Source organism: Entelurus aequoreus, linkage group LG09 (genome assembly GCF_033978785.1).
Source record: "Entelurus aequoreus isolate RoL-2023_Sb linkage group LG09, RoL_Eaeq_v1.1, whole genome shotgun sequence".
NCBI lineage: Eukaryota > Metazoa > Chordata > Actinopteri > Syngnathiformes > Syngnathidae > Entelurus > Entelurus aequoreus.
Window position 1 is genome coordinate 64,412,248 of NC_084739.1, and position 21,912 is coordinate 64,434,159.

The 21,912-nt window shown below is 43.8% G+C and overlaps 1 protein-coding gene across 2 annotated transcripts in view; it reads right to left on the reverse strand.

Annotated features, from left to right (window-relative positions):
- LOC133657624 (disintegrin and metalloproteinase domain-containing protein 12-like) overlaps positions 1 to 21,912 on the reverse strand; it is a 164,126-nt gene that overhangs the window by 43,432 nt on the left and 98,782 nt on the right. For both annotated transcript variants that reach the window (XM_062059182.1, XM_062059181.1), the window contains exon 11: positions 18,205 to 18,353. In XM_062059182.1, coding sequence (XP_061915166.1) covers positions 18,205 to 18,353 — 149 coding nt within the window. The remainder of the gene's footprint in view (positions 1 to 18,204; positions 18,354 to 21,912) is intronic.

The window sequence follows — 21,912 nt, forward strand, 5'->3', positions numbered from 1 at the left end:
TACGCCCAGTTGGGTCCCAGCAACCCGGGCATGGTGCAGGATGAGCCGCGGCGGGCCCTGAAAAGCGAGTTCCTAGTGCGGGAGAATCGGAAGTACTACATGGACCTGAAAGAGAACCAGCGGGGACGGTTCTTGAGGATCCGGTAGACCGTGAACAGGGGTCAGACCATCGCGCTCCCGGCGCACGGACTTATCGAGTTCCGCGACGCTTTGGCCAAACTTATTGACGATTACGGCGTGGACGAGGAGCCCGCAGAGCTGCCGGAGGGCTCCTCGATGACTGTGGACAACAAGCGCTTCTTCTTCGACGTGGGCTCCAACAAGTACGGCGTGTTCACACAAAGTTGTTGAGAACTTCCGCGTCTCTTTCTTAGTAGCGCGCAGGCTAAGCTAACTAGCAAGCTAAGCTAAGCCTGAGAAGCTTTAAAGTTCACTGAGACGAGTCTGACGCAAATAATACATTTTCGTTTTTTCACACGATATGCGAATAAGTAAAAATGCGTAAATGAAGGATTTAACGCCGACTTCCAAGCCACAACACTCGTTAAATGCTTTTTCTGTCAATGCTGTGTTCGTTGTGAGCTGGTTTGTTTTCAACGAATTCCCGGTTGCTAGGGGATTGGTAGGCGGAAGTGACGTAGGTCCGCCCTCACCCATTGTGTTATCTGAGAGAGGCACTTTAGCGACCTCTTTGGCCGCGTCAGGGCCGAGCATCTCATTTACGATGGCTTTACAAGCTGGCAGTATTAATGTTTCTGCCACAATGTGGGACTTTTTGGATTTAGCTACGAGTTCAGCAACAAGGTAGCTAGCTTTGAGGGCTCTCTCGTTTACCTTTGTGGTTTTTCTCAGAAAAGTTGCCTGTTTCTCATTGTTTGTACGTAAGCGTACAAAATAGTCCGTCGGCTTGTTTTGAACGGAAGGGTGTTTCGTGTGGAGATGGCGTTTAAGCTCGCTTGGCACCATGGCGCTATTGGATAGCTTCTCACCACCACACCAAGCACTGCGGAGTCGGTGCTGTCGCATCCCCGGTGAAAGTAAATCCAAATGAAAGATAGCTTTCGCTGTATTGCCTCGAGCTCACCGTCTTGTCTTCTTCATTTTGTCGACCACTCATACTGGGGCCTTCATTTGGGTCAGAATTTTGTCCGGGACCCTGTCCGGCATTTACATTTTCCCTTCTCAAAAAGTTCTCCATCACTGTCACTTGCTCGCCTCCTCCTGCTGCGATCCCACACTGTCAGTGTCACGTGTCACGCAGCCTACCTCGCTTGTCTTTACAGGTATATCGCCCTCTGCTGCCTCCTACTGAAATAGAAGAGTATTACATTATCTGCCGCACTTTATTACAGCAGGCACCCGACAATGGTTAAAATGAGGAGATATTACATCATTTCCCGCGGCACACCTGACGATCTCTCACAGCACACTAGTGTGCCGCGGCACACTGGTTGAAAATCACTGAACTAGACTACCAAAATAATGGTTAGTTGCAGCCTAAGTGACTAACAACACTACCAAAATAATGGTTAGTTGCAGCCTAAGTGACTAACAACACTACCAAAATAATGGTTAGTTGCAGCCTAAGTGACTAACAACACTACCAAAATAATGGTTAGTTGCAGCCTAAGTGACTAACCAGACTACCAAAATAATGGTTAGTTGCAGCCTAAGTGACTAATCAACTATCAAAATAATGGTTAGTTGCAGCCTAAGTGACTAATCAACTATCAAAATAATGGTTAGTTGCAGCCTAAGTGACTAACCAGACTACCAAAATAATGGTTAGTTGCAGCCTAAGTGACTAATCAACTATCAAAATAATGGTTAGTTGCAGCCTAAGTGACTAACCAGACTACCAAAATAATGGTTAGTTGCAGCCTAAGTGACTAATCAACTTTCAAAATAATGGTTAGTTGCAGCCTAAGTGACTAATCCACTATCAACATAATGGTTAGTTGCAGCCTAAGTGACTAACCAGACTACCAAAATAATGGTTAGTTGCAGCCTAAGTGACTAATCCACTACCAAAATAATGGTTTGTTGCAGCCTAAGTGACTAACCAGACTACCAAAATAATGGTTAGTTGCAGCCTAAGTGACTAACCAGACTACCAAAGTAATGGTTAGTTGCAGCCTAAGTGACTAATCGACTATCAAAATAATGGTTAGTTGCAGCCTAAGTGACTAATCGACTATCAAAATAATGGTTAGTTGCAGCCTAAGTGACTAACCAGACTACCAAAATAATGGTTAGTTGCAGCCTAAGTGACTAACCAGACTACCAAAGTAATGGTTAGTTGCAGCCTAAGTGACTAACCAGACTACCAAAATAATGGTTAGTTGCAGCCTAAGTGACTAATCGACTACCAAAATAATGGTTTGTTGCAGCCTAAGTGACTAACCAGACTACCAAAATAATGGTTTGTTGCAGCCTAAGTGACTAACCAGACTACCAAAGTAATGGTTAGTTGCAGCCTAAGTGACTAATCGACTATCAAAATAACGGTTAGTTGCAGCCTAAGTGACTAATCGGCTATCAAAATAATGGTTAGTTGCAGCCTAAGTGACTAATCGACTATCAAAATAATGGTTAGTTGCAGCCTAAGTGACTAATCGACTATCAAAATAATGGTTAGTTGCAGCCTAAGTGACTAATCGACTATCAAAATAATGGTTAGTTGCAGCCTAAGTGACTAATCGACTATCAAAATAATGGTTAGTTGCAGCCTAAGTGACTAATCGACTACCAAAATAATGGTTTGTTGCAGCCTAAGTGACTAACCAGACTACCAAAGTAATGGTTAGTTGCAGCCTAAGTGGACACCAGCAAGCAACACCAAAACTTAAAGACATTCACCCCTCCCTCTTCCTCTCATGCGAGATCCACCCAGGAATGGGGCCACATAAATCCCTTCCCTGGTGTCACAGCAGAAAGTACAGCGCTAGATTCTTCCAAAAACTCCCCGTGTGGACTGGCATGTGGCATGTAGCAGGTGTGGGAGTGGAGCCACAGTGAGAAGGTGTTTATTATGACACCCGAGGCCAGCGGGCTTTAGAGAATATGACTTCCTGGGATAATATTAGCTTAAAGCGTCTCCTCCTGGTGTCGTTTTTTTTTTTGCCCGAGCGGAACTAACGCGGCCGCGCGCACAACAATTGGGCACATTTTAATTAGTCGGCTTCTTTCTCAGTGACAATAAACACACGGCTCAATATCTCATGCCTTCAAGATAGGGGGGTGGGGGGGGTGGGGGGGTAGTTTCAATCCCGTCGTGTTGATCAAGATGTGAGGATCGCTTTCACAAAAAAATGGTAATTAACCCCCTCTCTGCCATTTGTTTGCATTTCTTCTCTTTAAGGAGTTCCCTTGAAATCAGATGCTATAACACCAGGCTTGCAAAATTCCGGGAATATTACAAGTTGGAAACTTATGGGAATTAACGGGAATATATGGGAATTAACGGGAATACACATTGAATGCAACATGCTAGCTCTTGCAGCATGATTATTAACTAAAAAAAACCTGATTTAATGCAAATTCAGAATAATTTTAACCCTGCACTGTGCATTCCTCGACCACATGTGCAGTGCATTCTTCCATCACTCTACAGGCCACACTAGTATTTGAGCCCAAGGACTTCATCCAGTCAGGTAAGTGTTGATGATATTACCGGGGTGAATATATTTGATCGATGGCAGGGGTGTCCAAAGTGCGGCCCGGGGGCCATTTGCGGCCCGCAGGTCACTTTTTAACGGCCCCGCGGCACGTTCTAAAAATACGATAAAAAAAAAACAACAACAACATAAAAAGTGGTATAAAAGATCAACCAGGTGAAGAATAAAATGTTGCAATGTTTACTCTAATCACACAAAGCTGCCACGCAGGCTGTTTCTTTCTTTAAAAAATAATAATGAATCAAAATCAATGTCATTATGAATTATTGACCTATTAAAGACCCCAATTACGTCACATTAAATATTCCACTTTGAGATATTCTTTGGGGAAAATGTTGCATATTTTGTGTTTGCCATATAAAAAAACTAAGCTTTTTTTTTTTTAAAGAAGGGCCTAAAACGAACAAACAAAAACCATAAACAACAATACAACTTGTAATTGACGGATAGATCTGAAGTTGACCTCGAGATTATTGTGTTAAAAGTAAACAGTAAAAAATATAGATCATTTATTTTTTAACACTTTAATGAGTAGGACCCTTTTGGATCCCCAATCATTTTAGTGTGATTAGTTTTTAAGTGTCATTGATCAAAAAATGACCTTTTTAAGGCTCCAATTATTATATAATCTGAAGTATTCCACTGACAAATTTTATTGGGTGAAAATATTACATATTTTGTGTTTTTTTCCATTAAAAAACAGGGTTTTCTTTGACAAAAAGAGCATACGACTTAAATCTTTAAAAACGTTATATTGACAGATAGACCTAATGTTGATCTACAGCAGGGGTGTCCAAAGTGCGGCCCCGGGGCCATTTGCGGCCCGCAGGTCATTTTTCAACGGCCCCGCGGCACATTCTAAAAATACGATTAAAAAACATAAAAAGTGGTATAAAAGAGCAAACATGTAACAAGAACATGTTGCAATGTTTACTCTAATCACACAAAGCTGCCATGCAGGCTGTTTATTTCTTTAAAAAATAATAATGAATCAAAATCAATGTCATTATGAATTATTGACCTATTCAAAGCTCCAATTACGTCACATTAAATATTCCACTTTGGGAAAATATTTTGTGTCTGCCATATAAAAAACTAAGCTGTTTTGTTCAAAGAAGGGCCTAAAACGAACAAACAAAAAACATAAACAACAACAAAAGTTATAATTGACGGATAGATCTGAAGTTGATCTTGAGACTGTTGTGTTAAAAGTAAAAAAAAAAAAAGTATGATTTATTTTTTAATACTTTACTGAGCAGGACCCTTTTGGATCCCCAATCATTTTAGTGGGACTTTTTTTTTTTAAGTGTCTATTTAAGTTGCTCAAAAATAATAATGAATTAATGTTGTTATGAGTTATGCTATGAAGTCCAATTATTATATAATCTCAAATATTCCACTTTAAAATGTTATTGGGGGAAAATATTGCATATTTTGTGTTTTTTCCATTAAAAAACTGGGTTTTCTTTGACAAAAAGAGCATACAACTTAAATCTTGAAAAAAACACTTTATATTGACGGATAGACCTAATGTTGATCTGGAGATTTAGACCTTGAATAATAATAATAATACTAAATAATGACACATTTTTTTGTATTTTTTTTTTACCTAAACCCTTTGGGGTCCCCAGGATCAAGCCTGAGTGGAGGCCGAAATGTATATTTTTTTATACATATATTGCATTGGTTTTTAAAATAAACAATATCAAAATGGCCCCCGCTTGCTTTGATTTTTCCGTGTGCGGCCCTCAGTGGAAAAAGTTTGGACACCCATGGTCTAGAGATTTAAACCTTGAATAATAACACAAATAATAATACTGAATAATGACACATTTTAAATATTTTTTGGACCAAAACCCTTTGTGGCCCCCGGGATCGAGCCTGAGTGGAGGCCTAAATGTATATTTTTTATACATATATTGTATTGGTTTTTAAAATAAAAAATATAAAAATGGCCCCCGCTTGCTTTGATTTTTCAGTGTGCGGCCCTCAGTGGAGAAAGTTTGGACACCCCTGCTCTATGGTATTTAAGTTGAGTAGAGGTGTGATTGCTTGTTACTGTATGACTGCAGGTTACTCCAACAAGTCCTAAATGTCTTCCTGCTTGCTCAATTTAAGTTTTCACGCCGAAGGTTCTGCCAACTTTTACGGCTCGACCTTTAACGCACACAAGCCAAACATTGGGAGACACCAAACAACTGCGTTCTCAGTTGCGGCTTCAGGCAAAAAAGTGATTTTTGTTGTTGAGGATCTTCCAGGGCGGCTGCGTGCCGTGTGACAAATATGTAGTGGCGGCTAACAAGGGGGGGGGACGTGAGTGACCTTTCAGCAAATATTAGGCTACGACACCAGCAGGGGGCGCCCTTTGCAGATAAAATAGGTCGACAGTTTGCCCAACCAGTCTACATGTGCTTAGTGGACTTGGAGAAGTCCTGTAGGGAGTGCTCAGAGAGTACGGGGTGTCGGACTGTCTGATTGTGGCGGTCCGCTCCCTGTACGATCAGTGCCAGAGCTTGGTCCGCATTGCCGGCGGTAAGTCGGACCCGTTTCCTAGTGAGGGTTGGACTCTGCCAAGGCTGCCCTTTGTCACCCATTCTGTTCATAACTTTTATGGACAGAATTTCTAGGCGCAGTCAAGGCGTCGAGGGGATCTGGTTTGGTGGCTGCAGGATTAGGTCTCAGCTTTTTGCAGATGATGTGGTCCTGATGGCTTCATTTGGCCAGGATCTTCAGCTCTCACTGGATCGGTTCGCAGCAGAGTGTGAAGCGACTCCAAGTCCGAGTCCATGGTTTATCGCCCGGGAAAGGGTTGAGTGCCATCTTCGGGTTGGGGAGGAGATCTTACCCCAAGTGGAGGACTTCAAGTACCTAGGACTCTTGTTCACGAGTGAGGGAAGAGTGGATCGTGAGGTCGACAGGCGGATCGGTGCGGCGTCTTCAGTAATGCGGACGCTGTATCGATCCGTTGTGGTGAAGAAGGAGCTGAACCGGAAGGCAAAGCTCTCAATTTACCGGTTGATCTATGTTCCCATCCTCACCTATGGTCATGAGCTTTGGGTTATGACCGAAAGGACAAGATCACGGGTACAAGCGGCCGAAATGAGGTGGCGTTTCTCTCCCTTAGAGATAGGGTGAGAAGCTCTGTCATCCGGGAGGAGCTCAAAGTAAAGCCACTGCTCCTCCACATGGAGAGGAGCCAGATGAGGTGGTTCGGGTATCTAGTCAGGATGCCACCCGAACGCCTCCCTAGGGAGGTGTTTAGGGCACGTCCGACCGGTAGGAGGCCAAGGGGAAGACCCAGGACACGTTGGGAAGACTATGTCTCCCGGCTGGCCTGGGAACGCCTCGGGATCGCCCGGGAAAGGGTGGAGTGCCAACTCCAGGTTGGGGAGGAGATCTTACCCCAAGTGGAGGACTTCAAGTACCTAGGAGTTTTGTTCACGAGTGAGGGAAGAGTGGATCGTGAGGTCGACAGGCGGATCGGTGCGGCGTCTTCAGTAATGCGGACGCTGTATCGATCCGTTGTGGTGAAGAAGGAGCTGAACCGGAAGGCAAAGCTCTCAATTTACCGGTTGATCTATGTTCCCATCCTCACCTATGGTCATGAGCTTTGGGTTATGACCGAAAGGACAAGATCACGGGTACAAGCGGGCGAAATGAGGTGGCGGTTCTCTCCCTTAGAGATAGGGTGAGAAGCTCTGTCATCCGGGAGGAGCTCAAAGTAAAGCCACTGCTCCTCCACATGGAGAGGAGCCAGATGAGGTGGTTCGGGTATCTAGTCAGGATGCCACCCGAACGCCTCCCTAGGGAGGTGTTTAGGGCACGTCCGACCGGTAGGAGGCCACGGGGAAGACCCAGGACACGTTGGGAAGACTATGTCTCCCGGCTGGCCTGGGAACGCCTCGCCCTTCTCGACTGTCTATGCGACGTCAAGACTTGGTTAGCCTAGAATCTTTTAATAATGAATGAGGGAAAAACGGAAATTTCAGTTTTTTTTCTGGCCCTCACTGACTTGGAACCATTGTAAAATGACGTGCGTCCCAAAGTCACCAGCCTTGGCGTCACTATAGACAGCGATTTTAAACTTGACAAACAAGTCAATGGCGTTTTAAAATTGTGTTTTTATCATCTTTGTCTTTTAGCAAAGGTAAAACCGTTTTTTATCTTTTAACCTATTTGAACAAGTCGTGCATGCTTTTATTTCAAGTGGCCTGGACTACTGCAATGCACTTTATGCTGGCATTAGCCAAAAAGCTCTCTCCCGGTTGCAGTTAGTCCAGACTTTTAACAGGGGCCAGGAAACGCCAGCATATAACCCCCAATTCTTCAGAGTTTGCACTGGCTCCCTGTTCATTTTAGAATTGATTTTAAAACCTTGCTGTTTGTTTTTAAAACTTTACATGGACTGGCACCTCAGTATATCTCGGACCTCATCCAAATTTACACTCCTGCGCGCGGAGGTCCGAGAGCCAGCTCCAGCTCGTGGTGCCCAAGACCAGACTTAAATCCAGGGGAGACAGGGGCCTTCTCTGTGGTCGGCCCTAAGCTCTGGAACACTCTGCCCCTCCATGTTCAAACTGCTCCCACAGTGGAGTGTTTTAAGTCTCGTCTTAGAGGCCTACTGAAATGAAATTTTCTTATTTAAACGGGGATAGCAGATCCATTCTATGTGTCATACTTGATCATTTCGCGATATTGCCATATTTTTGCTGAAAGGATTTAGTAGAGAACATCGAAGATAAAGTTCGCAACTTTTGGTCGCTGATAAAAAAGCCTTGCCTGTACCGGAAGTAGCGTGACGTCACAGGTTGTGGAGCTCCTCACATCTGCACATTGTTTACAATCATGGCCACCAGCAGCGAGAGCGATTCGGACCGAGAAAGCGACGATTTCCCCATTAATTTGAGCGAGGATGAAAGATTTGTGGATGAGGAAAGTGCAAGTGAAGGACTAGTGGGGAGTGGAAGCGATTCAGATAGGGAAGATGCTGTGAGAGGCGGGTGTGACCTGATATTCAGCTGGGAATGACTAAAACAGTAAATAAACACAAGACATATATATACTCTATTCGCCACAACACAACCAGGCTTATATTTAATATGCCACAAATGAATCCCGCATAACAAACACCTCCCCCCTCCCGTCCATATAACCCACCAATACAAATCAAACACCCGCACAACACACTCAATCCCACAGCCCAAAGTACCGTTCACCTCCCCAAAGTTCATACAGCACATATATTTCCCCAAAGTCACGTACGTGACATGCACATAGCGGCACGCACGTACGGGCAAGCGATCAAATGTTTGGAAGCCGCAGCAGCGTACTCACGGCACCGCGTATCCCACTCAAAGTCCTCCTGGTAAGAGTCTCTGTTGTCCCAGTTCTCCACAGGCCAATGGTAAAGCTTGGCTGTCGTCTTTCGGGAATGTAAACAATGAAACACAGGCTGCGTTTGTGTTGCTGCAGCCGGCCGCTAATACACCGCTTCCCACCTACAGCTTTCTTCTTTGCAGTCTCCATTGTTCATTGAACAAATTGCAAAAGATTCACCAACACAGATGTCCAGAATACTGTGGAATTTTGCGATGAAAACAGACGACTTAATAGCTGGCCACGATGCTGTCTTAAAATGTCCGCTACAATCCGTGACGTCACGCGCAAACGTTTTCAGCAGGATATTTCGCGCAAAATTTAAAATGGCACTTTATAAGTTAACCCGGCCGTATTGGCATGTGTTGCAATGTTAAGATTTCATCATTGATATATAAACTATCAGACTGCGTGGTGTATTTACTGTTTTAATTGGTTTTTCCCTTTAAAATCGTTTTTAATCATATTTGTTTTTATATTGGTTTTATATTTATTTATTTTTTGTTTTTATTCAGTCATTGGTGGAGCTAAGGATAATACTTGAACATTTTTTTTAGTATTGTTTTTAATATTGTTGTGCAGCACTTTGGAAACATTTTTGTTGTTTAAATGTGCTATATAAATCAAGTGGATTGGATTGGGATCCCCCGGGAGGAGCTGGACGAAGCGGCTGGGGAGAGGGAAGTCTGGGCTTCTCTGCTTAGGTTGCTGCCCCCGCGACCCGACCTCGGATAAGCGGAAGAAAATGGATGGATTACAGCTCCTATCTAATGACGACATGGTCACAGACAGCTGCTGTCAGACTTCTACAAAAGTCATTGTACTCTCACGTCGCAGAGGACGTCGTTCCGTTCCTGTCACCTCGCGTCAAGTTCCATGTCGGAGGCCTGTCACGCTCACCTCGCTCTATTTGTTTCCTTCCACTTCCACACAGACGAACGCAGCCCTCAGCTGGTCTGCCGTGTGGTCTAGCCGCCTAAAAGCGCCTCTCTGTGGAACTCTGGGCGTTCTGGTCCTGATTGCAGCTGGCAGCGTCGCCGATAATCACGTCATTTGGATGCGGAGCGAGCCGCTGCCTCATTAGCGAGTCGAGCGAGGGAGAGCGCCTCCAAAAATATGACCCGGCGAGCTCGGATGCTTTGTCACGCTCCGTTTCGACACTTTTGTACGGGAAAAGGTCGCGTGTGTGATGGATGGAAATGACTTGCAGGTATTCAAACTAGTCAGGGACACCATAAGTACTCCGGGGTCCCTAATTAGAGAGCTACACTGTATTGCCAAAAGTATTTGGCCACCCATTCAAATGATGAGAATCAGGTGTCCTAATCACTTGGCCTGGTATATACAATCAAGCACTTAGGCATGGAGACAGTTTCTACCAACATTTGTAAAAAGAATGGGCCGCTTTCAGTGATTTCCAGCGTGGAACTGTCACAGGATGCCGCCTGTGCAGCAAATCCAGTCGTGAAATTTCCCCGCTCCTAAATATTCCAAATTAGAAGAAAATGGAAGATTTTGGGAACAACAGCAACTCAGCCACCGAGTGGTAGGCCACGTAAACTGACAGAGAGGGGTCAGCGGGTGCTGAAGCGCATAGTGCAAAGAGCTCCAAACTTCATGTGACCTTCCAATTAGCCCACGTACAGTACGCAGAGAGCTTCACGGAATGGGTTTCCACGGCCGTGCGGCTGCATCTAAGCCATACATCGCCAAGTCCAATGCACAGTCAGTTTCTACAGAGCTCCAAACTTCATGCGACAATAATAATAATAATAGATTTTATTTGTAAAAAGCACTTTATATTGAGTAAACAATATCAAAGTGCTACAATGTATTAAAAAAAATTAATAAAAAAAAGATAATTAAGAAATAAATAGAAATAGAAACTAGAACAACCAAATAGCTATAGCTAGTATGCACATATCTAAAAAAAAAAAAGGCGTTTTTAAAAAGAAGGGCTTTTAAGCCTTTTTTAAAAGCATCCACAGTCTGCGGTGCCCTCAGGTGGTCAGGGAGAGCATTCCACAGACTGGGAGCGGCGGAGCAGAAAGCCCGGTCTACCATTGTTCGTAGCTTTGTCCTCGGAGGTTGGAGAAGGTTAGCCTGTCCGGAGCGACCTTCCAATTAGCCCACGTACAGTACGCAGAGAGCTTCACGGAATGGGTTTTCCATGGCCGTGCGGCTGCATCTAAGCCATACATCGCCAAGTCCAATGTTGCTGACCGTCAGTTGCTACAGAGCTCCAAACTTCATGCGACAATAATAATAGATTTTATTTGTAAAAAGCACTTTATATTGAGTAAACAATCTCAAAGTGCTACAGTGTATTAAAAAAAATTAATAAAAAAAAGATAATTAAGAAATAAATAGAAATAGAAACTAGAACAACCAAATAGCTATAGCTAGTATGCACATATCTAAAAAAAAAAGGCGATTTTAAAAAGAAGGGCTTTTAAGCCTTTTTTAAAAGCATCCACAGTCTGCGGTGCCCTCAGGTGGTCAGGGAGAGCATTCCACAGACTGGGAGCGGCGGAGCAGAAAGCCCGGTCTACCATTGTTCGTAGCTTTGTCCTCGGAGGTTGGAGAAGGTTAGCCTGTCCGGAGCGACCTTCCAATTAGCCCACGTACAGTACGCAGAGAGCTTCACGGAATGGGTTTTCATGGCCGAGCGGCTGCATCTAAGCCATACATCACCAAGTCCAATGTTGCTGACCGTCAGTTGCTACAGAGCTCCAAACTTCATGCAACAATAATAATAATAATAGATTTTATTTGTAAAAAGCACTTTATATTGAGTAAACAATCTCAAAGTGCTACAGTGTATTAAACAAAATTAATAAAAAAAAGATAATTAAGAAATAAATAGAAATAGAAACTAGAACAACCAAATAGCTATAGCTAGTATGCACATATCTAAAAAAAAAAGGCGTTTTTAAAAAGAAGGGCTTTTAAGCCTTTTTTAAAAGCATCCACAGTCTGCGGTGCCCTCAGGTGGTCAGGGAGAGCATTCCACAGACTGGGAGCGGCGGAGCAGAAAGCCCGGTCTACCATTGTTCGTAGCTTTGTCCTCGGAGGTTGGAGAAGGTTAGCCTGTCCGGAGCGACCTTCCAATTAGCCCACGTACAGTACGCAGAGAGCTTCACGGAATGGGTTTCCATGGCCGTGCGGCTGCATCTAAGCCATACATCGCCAAGTCCAATGTTGCTGACCGTCAGTTGCTACAGAGCTCCAAACTTCATGCGACAATGATAATAATAATAGATTTTATTTGTAAAAAGCACTTTATATTGAGTAAACAATCTCAAAGTGCTACAGTGTATTAAAAAAAATTAATAAAAAAAAGATAATTAAGAAATAAATAGAAATAAAAACTAGAACAACCAAATAGCTATAGCTAGTATGCACATATATATAAAAAAATAGGCTTTTTTAAAAAGAAGGGCTTTTAGGCCTTTTTTAAAAGCATCCACAGTCTGCGGTGCCCTCAGGTGGTCAGGGAGAGCATTCCACAGACTGGGAGCGGCGGAGCAGAAAGCCCGGTCTACCATTGTTCGTAGCTTTGTCCTCGGAGGTTGGAGAAGGTTAGCCTGTCCGGAGCGACCTTCCAATTAGCCCACGTACAGTACGCAGAGAGCTTCACGGAATGGGTTTCCATGGCCGTGCGGCTGCATCTAAGCCATACATCGCCAAGTCCAATGTTGCTGACCGTCAGTTGCTACAGAGCTCCAAACTTCATGCGACAATGATAATAATAATAGATTTTATTTGTAAAAAGCACTTTATATTGAGTAAACAATCTCAAAGTGCTACAGTGTATTAAAAAAAATTAATAAAAAAAAGATAATTAAGAAATAAATAGAAATAAAAACTAGAACAACCAAATAGCTATAGCTAGTATGCACATATATATAAAAAAATAGGCTTTTTTAAAAAGAAGGGCTTTTAGGCCTTTTTTAAAAGCATCCACAGTCTGCGGTGCCCTCAGGTGGTCAGGGAGAGCATTCCACAGACTGGGAGCGGCGGAGCAGAAAGCCCGGTCTACCATTGTTCGTAGCTTTGTCCTCGGAGGTTGGAGAAGGTTAGCCTGTCCGGAGCGACCTTCCAATTAGCCCACGTACAGTACGCAGAGAGCTTCACGGAATGGGTTTCCATGGCCGTGCGGCTGCATCTAAGCCATACATCGCCAAGTCCAATGTTGCTGACCGTCAGTTGCTACAGAGCTCCAAACTTCATGCGACAATGATAATAATAATAGATTTTATTTGTAAAAAGCACTTTATATTGAGTAAACAATCTCAAAGTGCTACAGTGTATTAAAAAAAATTAATAAAAAAAAGATAATTAAGAAATAAATAGAAATAAAAACTAGAACAACCAAATAGCTATAGCTAGTATGCACATATATATAAAAAAATAGGCTTTTTTAAAAAGAAGGGCTTTTAGGCCTTTTTTAAAAGCATCCACAGTCTGCGGTGCCCTCAGGTGGTCAGGGAGAGCATTCCACAGACTGGGAGCGGCGGAGCAGAAAGCCCGGTCTACCATTGTTCGTAGCTTTGTCCTCGGAGGTTGGAGAAGGTTAGCCTGTCCGGAGCGACCTTCCAATTAGCCCACGTACAGTACGCAGAGAGCTTCACGGAATGGGTTTCCATGGCCGTGCGGCTGCATCTAAGCCATGCATCGCCAAGTCCAATGCAAAGCGTGGGATGCGGTGGTGTCAAGCACGTCACCACTGGACTCTAGAGCAGTGGAGACGCCTTCTCTGGAGTGATGAATCACACTTTTCCATCTGGCAATCTGATGGACCAGTCTGGGTTCGGAGGTTGCCAGGAGAACGCTACATTTCGGACTGCTTTGTGCAGAGTGTGAAATTTGGTGGAGGAGGAATTATGGTGTGGGGTTGTTTTTCAGGAGTCGGGCCAGTGAAAGGAGGGGGGAGGGGGGGGTTACCCACATATGCGGTCCTCTCCAAGGTTTCTCATAGTCATTCACATTGACGTCCCACTGGGGTGAGTTTTCCTTGCCCGTATGTGGGCTCTGTACCGAGGATGTCGTTGTGGCTTGTACAGCCCTTTGAGACACTTGTGATTTAGGGCTATATAAATAAACATTGATTGATTGATTGATTGATTGAACTTTGAATGCTCCAGGATACCAAAATATTTTGGTCAATTCCATGCTCCCAACCTTGTGGGAACAGTTTGGAGCGGGCCCCCTTCCTCTTCCAACATGACTGTGCACAAAGCAAGGTCCATAAAGACAGAGTCTGGTGTGGATGAACCTGACTGGCCTGCACAGAGTCCTGACCTGTACCTGATAGAACAACTTTGGGATGAATTAGAACGGAGACTGAGAGCCAGGCCTTCTCTACCAACATCAGTGTGTGACCTCACCAATGCGCTTTTGGAAGAATGGTGGAAAATTCCTACAAACACACTCCGCAACCTTGTGGACAGCCCTTCCCAGAAGAGTTGAAGCTGTAATAGCTGCAAAAGGCGGACCCACATCACATTGAACCCTATGGGTTAGGAATGGGATGTAGCGGGGGGTGTATATTGTAGCGTCCCGGAAGAGTTAGTGCTGCAAGGGGTTCTGGGTATTTGTTCTGTTGTGTTTATGTTGTGTTACGGTGCGGATAATCTCCCGAAATGTGTTTGTCATTCTTGTTTGGTGTGGGTTCACAGTGTGGCGCATATTTGTAACAGTGTTAAAGTTGTTTATACGGCTACCCTCAGTGTGACCTGTATGGCTGTTGACCAAGTATGGCTTGCATTCACTTGTGTGTGTGTGAAAAGCCGTAGATATTATGTGACTGGGCCGGCACGCAAAGGCAGTGCCTTTTAGGTTTATTGGCGCTCTGTGCTTCTCCCTACGTCCGTGTACACAGCGGCGTTTTAAAAAGTCATACATTTTACTCTTTGAAACCGATACCGATAATTTTGAAACCGATACCGATAATTTCCGATATTACATTTTAAAGGGTTTAACGGCCGATAATATTGGACTGCCGATATTATCGGACATACCTAGTTAATACTGGTATATTTTAGAGAGCGGTATATATTTGAGACAATACCAGCATACCGGTATTTTTTAATGTGCCTTTGTTGCGGCGTTTTAAAAAGTCATACATTTTACTCTTTGAAACCGATACTGATAATTTTGAAACCGATACCGATAATTTCCGATATTACATTTTAAAGGGTTTAACGGCCGATAATATTGGACTGCCGATATTATCGGACATACCTAGTTAATACTGGTATATTTTAGAGAGCGGTATATATTTGAGACAATACCAGCATACCGGTATTTTTTAATGTGCCTTTGTTGCGGCGTTTTAAAAAGTCATACATTTTACTCTTTGAAACCGATACTGATAATTTTGAAACCGATACCGATAATTTCCGATATTACATTTTAAAGGGTTTAACGGCCGATAATATTGGACTGCCGATATTATCGGACATACCTAGTTAATACTGGTATATTTTAGAGAGCGGTATATATTTGAGACAATACCAGCATACCGGTATTTTTTAATGTGCCTTTGTTGCGGCGTTTTAAAAAGTCATACATTTTACTTTTTGAAACCGATACCGATAATTCCCGTTATTACATTTTAAAGCATTTATCGGCCGATAATATCGGCAGTCCGACATTATCGGACATCTCTAGTCAATCATGATGTTATTGATATTGTTATTTTATTCTTTGCACACCATTTTTTGTCGACATTTGGAAAACTATACTGCATTTTAGCGTGAATCGAAGATTGCAGTTTAACTGTGCGATGTCTGTAATGTAATACAAAATAATAATAGATTTTATTTGTAAAAAGCACTTTATATTGAGTAAACAATCTCAAAGTGCTACAGTGTATTAAAAAAATAAAATAAAATAAAAAAAGATAATAAAGAAATAAATAAAAATAAAAACTAGAACAGCCAAATAGCTATAGCTAGTATGCACATATCTAAAAAAAAAAGGCTTTTTTTTTTAAAAAAAAAAGAAGGGCTTTTAAGCCTTTTTTAAAAGCATCCACAGTCTGTGGTGCCCTCAGGTGGTCAGGGAGAGCGTTCCACAGAATGGGAGCGAACATGTTGAAATGCGAGGCGTGCCCCGGCTTCCGTGAGATACCCTGCTTGCAAAGCTCGCCACCCCTTTTTTTGTTCTGGCCGAGCATGGGAATATGGCGCCCGAGCAGACGTTCCATCAGACAAAAAGCAGATGACTGGCATTTGGAGGCAGCAGAGTCAAATCTGTTATTGCGCCCTGGACTCGCCTTATCGGCCTCTCTGTTTACTAACAGTCCATCGCTTGCAGCCGCGTTGTTATCTCGCCGACCCAGGCAACGTGGGCGGAATGCTGGAGCAGACGCTCGAGCGTGTGTGTCTGTGTGTGTGTGTGTGTGTGTGTGTGTGTGTGTGTGTGTGTGTGTGTGTGTGTGTGTGTGTGTGTGTGTGTGTGTGTGTGTGTGTGTGTGTGTGTGTGTGGCCTGCCTCACAACCCACAAGAGCAATTATGAACACGTCTACAGTACAAACGATAACGACACAGCCGAGGTTCATTCATCCGTTTCAACGGAACTCTGTAGACCGGCCAGAGTTCAAAGGAGATGAAAACTTTGCCGATTTGTTCGGAACAACAGCTTAAAAAGGGGACTGTGGAGGGGGGCGTGGTCAGCGCGCCTCCTGCAGGAATGGGGTGTGCGTGTGGCCCGGCCTCAAAGCCAGCGGCAGGGGAGTGGAGTGCCCAGCCGCGGCTGGTTGTCTAATCACCTGTGGCCTTTATTAGCAGCAGCCGGAGCGAGACACGAGGTCGGAGTGGGAGCCAGAGAGAGAGAGAGAGACAGACTGACGAAAATAATAATAATAGTAATAGATTTTATTTGTAAAAAGCACTTTACATTGAGTAAACAACCTCAAAGTGCTACAGTGTATTAAAAAAATAAAAAGATACTAAAAATAAATACAAAATAAAAACTAGAACAGCCTAATAGCCAGAACTAGTATGCATGTATCTAAAAAAAAGGCTTTTTTAAAAAGAAGGGTTTTGAAGCCTTTTTTGAAAGCATCCACAGTCTGTGGTGCCCTCAGGTGGTCAGGGAGAGCGTTCCACAGACTGGGAGCGGCGGAGCAGAAAGCCGGTCCCCCATTGTTCGTAGCTTTGTCCTCTGAGGTTGGAGGAGGTTAGCCTGTCCGGAGCGGAGGTGTGGTGTGGAGGATTTGGGGGGTGAGTAGTTCTTTGGGGTAGAGAGGCGGGCATTTCCACAACGGACTGAAAAGTCCTGGCGGTACACGCGTGTGAAAATAAAAGAGTGTTGTACCCGGAATTCCGGGCTCTCGTGGCAGTGTGTGGTGGTCCGAAGAACCCACTAGAGGGCCACCTCTACAGGGACCTATGATTTTGGACAAACGCTGTCTTTGAATCTACCAAGAAGAAGGCTCGTAAAACTCCACTGTGTAGGATGGGAAGCAACATGAAGGTGTTCTGTTTCTTTCATGTATTGTAATCAACAGAAAGACATCGTCGTGACTCAAGAACTACAAAGCGGAGAGGAAGCAGGGCCTGACTCCCCTCAAGGCGACCTCTGAAGTGAATTGAAGTGAATTATATTTTATATAGCGCTTTTCTCTAGTGACTCAAAGCGCTTTACATAGTGAAACCCAATATCTAAGTTACATTTAAACCAGTGTAAGTGGCACTGGGAGCAGGTGGGTAAAGTGCCTTGCCCAAGGACACAACGGCAGTAACTAGGATGGCGGAAGCGGGGATCGAACCTGGAACCCTCAAGTTGCTGGCACGGCCGCTCTACCAACCGAGCTATACTCTTCTTTGAACTCTTTTACGACCTTTTCTGCGAACTGTTTACAACCTTTTCTTTGAACTGTTCTGTAACCAAAGGCGATGGCTGTTTACGACCCCCGTCCCTTAGAAACAGCTGTTGCCATGTATTCAGGGAAAGTCCAAATAAAAGAGGTGGCGTACAATCTTTCGCCAGAGCGTATGGAGACACCGTGCAAGGGTACCGTGTCTACGCGTTTCTCCTCATTGAGCCAAATTAGGATACCTTTAAAAACACCCCACTTGATCCTCCCACACTTCTAGGTCACATTTGATTATTTAAAAAAAAAGACAATATGAGTCCTACCCAGTGGAGGGCGTCATGATGCAGCCGCCGCGGTCCGCCGTCATCCGGCAGCCGCAGCCGCGCTCCGGCGTGTCGTGGTTCATTCCGAAGTTGTGTCCCAGCTCGTGGGCCAGCGTCACGGCGGCACCCAGCGCCACGTCGGAGTGATCCTGCAGTACCGAGAGGAAAGGCGGATGTGAGAAGGCCGATTTCCAATGCACGGACTGAAAAGGTATGAGAGAGTCGTGTTGGTCACAAAAAGTATGGTTCTTTTATGAACTTTCCTCCAGAAGGTCTTATCTTTGTCCAGGTGATGTCAGATGAAACAAAAATGGAGCTGTTTGGCCACAATATCCAGCAATATGTTTGGAGGAGAAAAGGTGAGGCTTCTACTCCCAGGAACACCACACCTACCGTCAAGCATGGTGGTGGTAGTATTATGCTCTGGGCCTGTTTTGCTGCCAATGGAACTGCTGCTTTAAATGGGACAATGAAAAAGGAGGATTACCTCCAAATTCTTCAGGACAAGCTAAAATCATCCGCCCGGAGGTTGGGTGGGTGTTCCAACAGGACAATGACCCCAAACACAGGTCAAAAGTGGTAAAAGGAATGGCTTAATCAGGTTGAATGAAGGTTTTCCCAAAGTCCTGACTTAAACATGTGGACAATGCCCATGTCAGAAACCGACAAATTTAGCTGAACTGCACCAATTTTGTCAAGAGGAGTGGTCAAAAATGCAACGAGTTGAATGGCTACTGTCAGAATAATTGTATATAAGTTATCACACAACTTTGTGTTCCCATGAGTTGAGGTCGCCCTGCGAGAAGACATAAGCCGTCTTTGTCCTTATCAAGCAAAAGGCTCACCGCTTGTAAACCTCCACTGTGTGCGATGGGATGCGACGTTTCTTTGATCTATCGGACAGCCACAGGAAGACCTTGTCATGACCCGAGATCTACAAAGCAGAGAGGGAGCAGACCTGACGCCTTTTCTTCGAGTGCGGCAGCTGTTTATGACCCCCCTGCCCCTTAAAAACAGCTGCAGCCATGTAATCAGGAAATGCCGTAATAAAATGAAGAGGCGTGGAGCTCCCAACTCAGAGCGGCGGGGCGACGTTGCACGAGGGTGCAAGTGCACGCGCTCTCCTCATGAGCTGGATTGAACCCTGTCTCTGTTTGATTCCTTGCTTCTTGTCTTGTTTAATAGATGTCACCGGTGTTTGAACCTGACAGCTACCAAAAGCGCCTTATTGCAGGTAAACTTGCCAAGGGACATGTAAGCAAATATTAACATTGCTGTATGTATACTTTTGACCCAGCACATTTGCTCACATTTTCAGTAGACCCATAATAAATTCATAAAAGAACCAAATTTCATGAACCTTTTTTTGTAACCAACAAGTATGTGCTCCGATCACTCTATCACACAAAAATAAGAGTTGTAGAAATGATTGGAAACTCAAGACAGCCGTGACATTATGTTCTTTACAAGTGTATGTACACTTTTTACCACGACTGTATCTACACAGCAGAGAGGGAGCAGACCTGACACCGCTCCAGGCACCTTTCCTTTGAACTGTTTACGACCGAGTGCGGCAGCTGTTTATGACCCCCCTGCCCCTTAAAAACAGCTGCAGCCATGTAATCAGGAAATGCCCAAATAAATGAGGAGGCGTGGAGCTCCCTCCTCAAGAGTGGCGGGGCGACATTGCATGAGGCTACAAGTGCACGCACGCTCCTCATGAGCTGGATTGAATCCTGTCTCTGTTTGAATCCTTGCTTCTTGTCTTGTCTAATAGATGTCACAGGTGTTTGAACCTCCCTAATAAATTCCCAAAAGAACCAAACTTCATGAACAAGTATGTGCTCCAATCGCTCTGTCACACAAAAATAAGAGTTGTAGAAATGATTGGAAACTCAAGACAGCCGTGACATGATGTTCTTTACAAGTGTATGTACACTTTTGACCACGACTGTATCCACGAACGCCCAATGGCGTCGAGCTGATAGTCATTTTGTAACTCAGACAGCCAGACCTCACTGGTAGCTCATTTTTATTTATTTATTTATTTATCTTCAAGGCGTCATAAATAATTCAGTTATGTTATAGTGAAGAGGGCACACCTGCTTGTGTGGAAAATACATTTTGATTGAACTGAGCACTGGCTGGCGCCAACAATTCATCCCAAGTAATAAAAATGTAAATGTGTTTTTGTGTAAAACACCTTGAGATTGAACGACCGCAAGACTCGGAAGGCTGCCCGGGGCCTTCAGCAATTATACATTAAAGTCATACGTTGTCGTGGCGGCGTGTCAAAAAGGTACTTCATGTTCAAAAATGCCCTTGCAGCAAATAACAGTTATTTATTTATTTAGGGACAAAAATCGGACTTTTAACAGCGACTGGACAACAAAGTATGAATGTGTATTAACACCAAACCTTCTAGTTCAGGGCTATTCAACTACATAATGAAGAGGGCCACAGTTTCAAGACTCCAAGGGCTCAGGGGCCGGACATCGAAATGTGAATGTTTCATCAGAAAGTGCCTCTGCACGTTATATTTCTTTGACATTGTGTTTACTTAATTTACCTATTTACAAAGTAAACACATGGGCTTTCACACCGCACTGTCAATAAATGCATTATAGTGCCCCTGCTACTCGTCCCCAGCGTGTGCAGCTGGACAGATAGTTAACAGCTTGAAGAAACAGAAGCTAAGTTTTGTTGATGAATCTTTTGAATAATTTCTCTTCCTCAGTTTTATTTCTTTATGCGTCTTCCTTTATTTAGGTTTGTAAGACTAAAAATACAAACATTACAAACGAAGAAAATGGCTCTATGGACCCTGAAAAAAAAATCTAAATAAATTGCGAAAATCGTACTTTTACCGGCGACTGGACAACAAAGTGAGAATGTATTGAAATTGCTGACTTTGTGATGTCTTTTGTACTCGAGGTCGAGTTGTTTTTGGCTGTTTAACTCTTCCGATCAAATACATGTAGCACTGAATTTGACCAGCAGAGGGCGATAAAGCTACACCTTAGGTTTAATTGCGTTAAACCGCGTGTGTGCAATGTTTGCTGTGTGTATTAACACCAAACCTTCTATTTCAGGGCTATTCAACTACATAATGAAGAGGGCCACAGTTTCAAGACTCCAAGGGCTCAGGGGCCGGCCATCGAAATGTAAATGTTTCATCAGAAAGTGCCTCTGCACGTTATATTTATTTGACATTGTGTTTACTTATTTACAAAGTAAACACACGGGCTTTCACACTGCACTGTCAATAAATGCATTATAGTGCCCCTGCTACTCGTCCCCAGCGTGTGCAGCTGGACAGATAGTTAACAGCCCGAAGAAACAGAAGCTTAAGTTTTGTTGATGATTCTTTTGAATATTTCTTTCTTCCTCAGTTTTATTTCTTTATATGTGGTCCTTTATTTAGGTGTGTAAGACTAAAAATATGAACATTACAAAAGAAGAAGATGGCTCTATCGACCCTGGACAAAAAAATCTAAATAAATAGCGAAAATCGTACTTTTACATGTGTGAATGCATGGAAATTGCTGACTTTGTGATGTCTTTTGTACTCGAGGTCGAGTTGTTTTTGGCTGTTTAACTCTTCCGATCAAATACATGTAGCACTGAATTTGACCAGCAGAGGGCAATAAAGCTACACCTTAGGTTTAATTGCGTTAAACCGCGTGTGTGCAATGTTTGCTGTGTGTA